At 39.8% G+C, this 6,622-nt stretch overlaps 1 protein-coding gene across 1 annotated transcript in view; it reads left to right on the forward strand.

Moving 5' to 3' along the window:
* LOC122926356 (mucin-6-like) overlaps nucleotides 1-5,835 on the forward strand; it is a 50,071-nt gene extending 44,236 nt beyond the window's left edge. Inside the window, exons 27-32 of the mRNA XM_044277731.1 lie at nucleotides 473-712; nucleotides 1,046-1,202; nucleotides 2,429-2,575; nucleotides 4,543-4,605; nucleotides 5,023-5,100; nucleotides 5,807-5,835. Of these exons, the coding sequence (XP_044133666.1) occupies nucleotides 473-712; nucleotides 1,046-1,202; nucleotides 2,429-2,575; nucleotides 4,543-4,605; nucleotides 5,023-5,100; nucleotides 5,807-5,835 (714 nt within the window). The remainder of the gene's footprint in view (nucleotides 1-472; nucleotides 713-1,045; nucleotides 1,203-2,428; nucleotides 2,576-4,542; nucleotides 4,606-5,022; nucleotides 5,101-5,806) is intronic.
* The last annotated feature ends 787 nt before the right edge of the window (nucleotides 5,836-6,622 follow it).

Consider the following 6,622-nt stretch of genomic DNA (forward strand, 5'->3'; position numbering starts at 1 on the left):
ACCTTAGCCTGTGTTTCAGGTTGCCCTACTGCCACCTGCCCAGACCTCAGACTTGACACTCGAATATGCTTGTATGCTGCCTGCCCTGACTTTATCCTGTCTCCAGACTACGCATATTGGCTGACCGCTAGGTGCTTTGCACCAGTGTCTCTGTCCCGAGTGGGTCTGCTGCCAACCACACCAGTGCGATCTCAAGAGGTAGAGGCCTGGTAGCTTTCCAGCAGTGAAGTCTGGATTCCTGTACAGGGTTAAAGGTTGAATACAGGGCACTGCCAGGATAACGCCCATAGGGTTAGCCTAAAACCAAACCGGTTGTTTGGTACAGTGGGCACACACACCCACTGCCCTTAACAATGGACCTATATTTTGTTCATCCTTATGAAATATGTGACTGCAGATGTCTTGCTTTGTATCATACTTGTACTTGCTAGAAATAATTCTTACAATAATTCAGCAATTTCCTCCCATTCAGGAATCAATATGTGGTCTTTGTGGAAACTATAATGGAAACATGAATGATGACTTTGAAACAAGAAGCAAATATGTGGCTTCTACTCAGCTTGAGTTCATAAACTCATGGAAAGATAGACCAACATGCATGGATGTCAACGCTGTCGTAGATTCCTGTGAAAAAAATCCAAAACGGAGGAGCTGGGGTGAAAAGAGTTGTCAAGTTCTGACGTCTAAACCTTTTCAGGCCTGCAATAAAGTGGTAAGGAAGGAGAGAGGGGGCAAAAACTTAGGCTGCTTTTAAAATGCATTTGCAATATACTTTGGAGGTATACTTTGGAATTATTTCCAGAAATATACAACTGTTATAGGCAGACAACGCAAATCTACACATAAGAAGAAAGGGTATATAGATGTATATCAGCCCAGGGTGCTTTGGCCTACATCGAATGATTGGGGCCTATACATAATTTTCCCAGTGTGTACGGCAAACGGACACTGAAAATGCAGTATGAATACAAAAATGTTCAGCTGAGGACAATGGTGGAATTAGTTGAATGTTCGTTTTATTTACCGCATACTCTTTTATTTTCAGGTGTATTATCATAAATACTTTCAGGCTTGTGTAAATGATGCTTGTGCATGTGACACAGGAGGAGACTGTGAATGCCTTTGTGAAGCTGTCCAAGCCTATGCTGCAGCATGTCTTAGTGCTGGAATTTGTGTTGACTGGAGAACACCAGACTTTTGCCGTAAGTTCACAATTACCTTTACTTGATAGGGCGGTGAAGTTGGTAAAGGGGTTTTCCGGGTTCATTGTACTTACTGATGGTCTATCCTTAGAGACAACCACAATTTCCCACCATCAATTGTCAGACATCCTGTATTGTACACATGATTGAAAACTGAGTATAATTGTAAAGTAAGTAAGGGAAGTCAAAATCTAAAAAGAAATTGCAAAGAGCAACACTAAATTAGTAGTAAATAATTTAGTTTTAAAAGAAAAAAAATACTGAATTAAATAGAGATAGATCGATACACCGATCGATAGATATTAGATAGATAGATATGAGATAGAATGGATAGATATTATCAGTAACAGGCATTCATAAGAACACTCGTTCCCGATTATTAGCTTGATCAGTTGATCAGCCAAAGAATCAAATATATATACAAATATGTGTGTTTGCACTCCATGCTATTACTGGCTTGACAGATTGTGCACCTTCTGGGTGTCCAGATAATTTCACTAGGCGCCCTGAACAACTCCTGCCTAAAAACTAAAGTCCTGTGTCTCTACATGTTTCACCCAGCCTCTCGGCGTCTTCAGGGGAAACTATACAGGTCCTGTATAGTTTCCCCTGAAGACGCCGAGAGGCTGGGTGAAACATGTAGAGACACAGGACTTTAGTTTTTAGGCAGGAGTTGTTCAGGGCGCCTAGTGAAATTATCTGGACACCCAGATGGTGCACAATCTGTAAAGCCAGTAATAGCATGGAGTGCAAACACATATATTTGTATATTAATACATGGCATATGACCCTGACCCATTGAACTCCTGAGGATTTTAATTAATGTTCCCAAGAAGTCTATTGATACTTTTAATATAGTGAAATAAAGTTTAGTTTTAACACTAGTCAGAGGTATTGCAAAGTTACGCTTTGGTATAAGGGATGCAGTGCTACTGCAAGCAACGGACCCTTCTCAAAAAGCTCTTTGGTGAGGTTCTGGGTTTGGACTTATCAGATACTGATGACCTATCCGGACAGGTCGTCAGTAAAAATAAAATCCCGGAAAACCCCTTCAAAGACCATAACGATATTTATCAATGTTACTGGGATATGCTGTGCCAAGTGCTAAATGTCTTTTCATGACTTTGAGAATGGCTGTCATCATTAGTTGAACAGTCCATAGTTACTTATGGAAGCCGACTACTGCCATTGTTTGTGCTGATCTGAGTTTCCACCTTCTTGTTTAGCCGTTTACTGTGACTATGAAAACACACATATTAACATTGGGAATGGAAATGGAAATGAAATGAGTCCAGACATAAATTGCACATGGCACTACCAGCCTTGCCAGTGTCCATTTACTCCTCAGAACTATCCTCATCAAAATAATGAAGGTAATGTATCCGAACGGCAGGTAAATTGTTTACAGTGTCTTTCAATGGGTCAAATTCTCTAACCTCAATCATTATTTCATATTAAGTTCACTGCTTACTGAATACTCATTTTACCATATGACCAAGTCATATGAAAATATAGTACCAAGTCAATATATTTACTTGTTATATAGTTATAGTGTACGTTTCCATTCTTGCTGTCAAGACAGGTCTATATTACGCTATGTCCTGTCTGAAGCTGTTCACAGTCTTCATTGTATTCATCTAGCTGCTCTAAGCAATTGGAATTATATTCTTTTCAAGAACTGACATTAAAGAGTTTTTCACAACTTAATAAAAATATAGAAAAATACTAATATGTGTGGTAATGCCCCAAATATCAGATTTTTTTTTTTTATCATCTTGCCCATATCTGTAATGCACCTTTGTTTTAATGCTTCTATGGCTTGCAGTGGGTGGGATTACCATGTAAAGAACTACAGTTCACAACAAGATTTCTCCCCTTCTAACGAACACTGCATCTTTTAACAGCTGCCGGCAGGCACACATATTAGAAGGTGTAAGATATTACTGTAATGATTCACTGCCCTGACACACAATGTAGGTCTGCTAGTGAGAAAGTGTTCTGCTGCCTAGCATGAGACGTACGATCCCTCTAGAGACATGGAGAAAGGACAGCCAGGGAGCAGTGGAGAAAAGAAGCATGTAGATGTGTACTATCCTGTACATTAGGGAGGGAGAGAGGTGGGATACCCACCTCTTTGGAGTACAGGAGATCACACAAGCAGGGGATGCCGTTTTTGAAGCCAAAACCAGACATGTATTCAAAAAGGGAATAAGATTCCGTTACATGTGCCCTTTGCTTATCACCCATTCCTGGCTTTGGCTTGGAAACCTAGGATTATAACATCACTGACAGGTGAAGTGAATAACACAAATTATTTCATGACAAGGGCCCATGTCAGGGGTTGAAATTTATTAGGCAGCAAGTGAAGAGTCAGTTCTTGAAGTTGATATGTTGGAAGTAGGTAAAATGGGCAAGAGTAAGAATGTAAATGACTTTGAGAAGGGTCTCATTCCGATGGCTAGACGACTGGGTCAGAGCTTTTCCAAAACGGCAAGTCTTGTGGGGTGTGCCCTCTATGCAATGCTTTGTACACTACCACTAAGTAAGGACCACTGTGAAGCAACAGGGTCATGGGTGACCAAAGTTTATTAATGCATGTATGATCCATGAAGGCTCCACCTTGCAACTTACAGGACGTAAAGGATCTGCTGGTAATGTCTGGGTGGAAGATATTACATAACACCTCAGGGCTATTATGGAGTCCATGTCTTAATTGTGAACTACGCAATATTAGGCAGTTGGTTTAAATGTTATGGCTGATTGATGTCTATGTATATCACTTAAAGAGTAACTACACTTTTTTCAAACTTTTGATATGTCATAGGGAATCGCTAGAATGAGGAGTCAGAAGCGCTCAGCCAAGCTTCCCCCTCGCTGCTGAGAACAAGACTGCAGATAGACTTCTAGCATTATACTTTTTTTAATGTGCAAATTAGGCCTTAGTTGCAATGAGGGTATCACCATTGCTCTTTTTGCACCTAAACTCCACTCATTTCAGTGGCCAGCCCCTCCCTCGTTGCTGGCCACAGAACAGAGCGGAGCTTGGGTGTATCAAGAGCAACGCGATGCAGTTGTTGCACCAAGGGCCTAATTTGCATATTATGAAAAGGTATCTTAACTCAGGAACAAAACTCAGATCAAAAATAGAAAAAAACACATTTTAATCAGGGGAACCCCAGCTAAGTGTTTTGCAAACAGAGAGGTTGCTGGTGACAGATTCCCTTTAAAGTAGTCATGAATACAATTTTTTTAAATAATATATCCCTTATAGACATCACAACATATGAGAGCGTCAACAGAATGTAATAATGTAATTCTAAACTACATTTCTCTAATACAGGATGCTACCAATGCGGCCATGACAAGTACTATGATCCAGTCAAAAAGACATGCGTCCCTTGTAGTAAGTTTTTTATCTGTTAACGTGACATCTATTCATTCACTCTCATTTTTTGCTGGGGAGCAGGTTCTAAATAATTTTGGGTTCTTGAAATGGTTGCACAGTTATGGTGCAAATTTTAGGATATTTTTGTAACGCAGACCATGTTGGGTATTATTTCATGAAGATAACCACCCGTTCATTTTTACATTTTGTTAATTCTTTTGTTCTTATTTTGAAGAACCAGCACAGTACATGTGCAAGTGATAAAAACAACTTTTCTGACATATTTTAGAACAAAAAGTTCTAATAGTGACCACTACTGCAACAGTGGTGGAAAAACTGCCATCACCCAAACAAACACGACTTTGTAATAGGTAACTATGCATATAACGCTTTAGTAACATCTGTCGTTTCCTTTGTTTAATTTCTTATTTGCAGCCGAACCATCAACTACAACACCAGTGCCAAGCACAGCTCCTACATCAACCCCAACTTCAACATCAAGCACAATTCCAGGTTTGTGCACTTGGTTATCATTTACCTAATTCCTCAATGATTGCCAATTTGTATATTGGTAATTTAGCAGCCAATTAGTTAGGGTGAGAGAAGGTGGTCCGTGTTCTCTACTCTTCATTAAATGTGACGGAAGAGAAAAATTCTAGTGTGGAAAGAGCTATTTAATGTATTTGACCACTTGTACTAATAGCAAACTTGCCAGCTTTTATAAATGCCCATCCGGGAAGCCTGAGAGGGTGGCGGGCTTCACATGCCAGTGAAGTTTTTCAGAACACGTCCCTTTTAGAGGGAAGTGCAAGCGCTGATGGATGAACACATCTATCGGCACTCATTTGCCCTGGCCTGATGACCGATGAAAAATGTGAATGTGGGAGGAAAGATTGTCACTGAGAAATAAGTTATAATGTTCTCACCTTTATCATTTCCTTCTACCTGGATGCTGCTGCTTGCCTCCAAACCCTTTTGGGCTTTTGTGTGGACTATTCCACATTATGCTGCTCTGGGTGAAACATCACTGCAGTTTAGTCCATACACAGGCTCAACGGTGGTTGGAAATGAACAAGAGTACAGGACATAAGCAACATTTTGGGTCTAGATGCAGTAAATCTTTGCTATTTTATTAACTTTTTATAGTTTTACATTCTTTCACAAGTATACTACTTACTCCTATAGTTGTACTTTAACTCTTAATTATGAATACCAATAGGTAAAAGCAAAGAATTAAGTTCAAATTAACAAATATTGCCAAGTGTGTGCTTTTTGTCTTGAAAAAAGTGCATTAAATCAGTGTTCTTCAACTCCGGTCTTCAGAGCTCACTTAATTAGTCATGTTTTCAGTATTTACTTAGTATGGAGCAGGTGATATACAGTAATTAGTGTCAATGGCTCAGGACTTAACACAGGTATTCATTCTGTGGGATAGTCTCAAATCATGCTGAGTTGAGGAACACTGCATGAATGAACTAGGCTTTTAGGATACACCTTGGGAATACAATGCAGGTAAGGACCTTTCAAGAAAGAGCTGTCCTGGATCCAGTCTCACTAAGGTAAGGTGGAAGACACTATGACTGCCTCTGGTCTTAGTTTTGCCCACACTACCATGTCCAGTATTGACACAGAGATGAACATGGCTAGCAGAGAAAGAAAGGAAAACAGAAGAGAAACCCTGTCAAGGTAAGTAGGAGAGAAGAAGGATCACATTTTCCGTAGCATTGATAATACACATTGCAAGTCACAAACGTTGGTATTTTCTTCTCCTCCTTTCTCCAGCCGACTCAGCAGTGTGGTAATAAAAGGAAGGAGGTGCTTGGTTTGAGTATGCTGCTTTTTATACTGATGTGGACCATGCTGGTATAATCTGGAGATTATATATAGGAGATACCAAGGTTATACCAGCATGGTCCATATCACTATATACAGGAGATGTATAACTAATACCAGCTGTACATATATAATTATATACAGGAGGTGCCTGGGTTATACCAGCATGGTCCATATCACTATATACAGGAGATGTATAACT

The sequence above is a fragment of the Bufo gargarizans genome, chromosome 2 (assembly GCF_014858855.1).
Source record: "Bufo gargarizans isolate SCDJY-AF-19 chromosome 2, ASM1485885v1, whole genome shotgun sequence".
NCBI classification, from domain to species: Eukaryota; Metazoa; Chordata; class Amphibia; order Anura; family Bufonidae; genus Bufo; species Bufo gargarizans.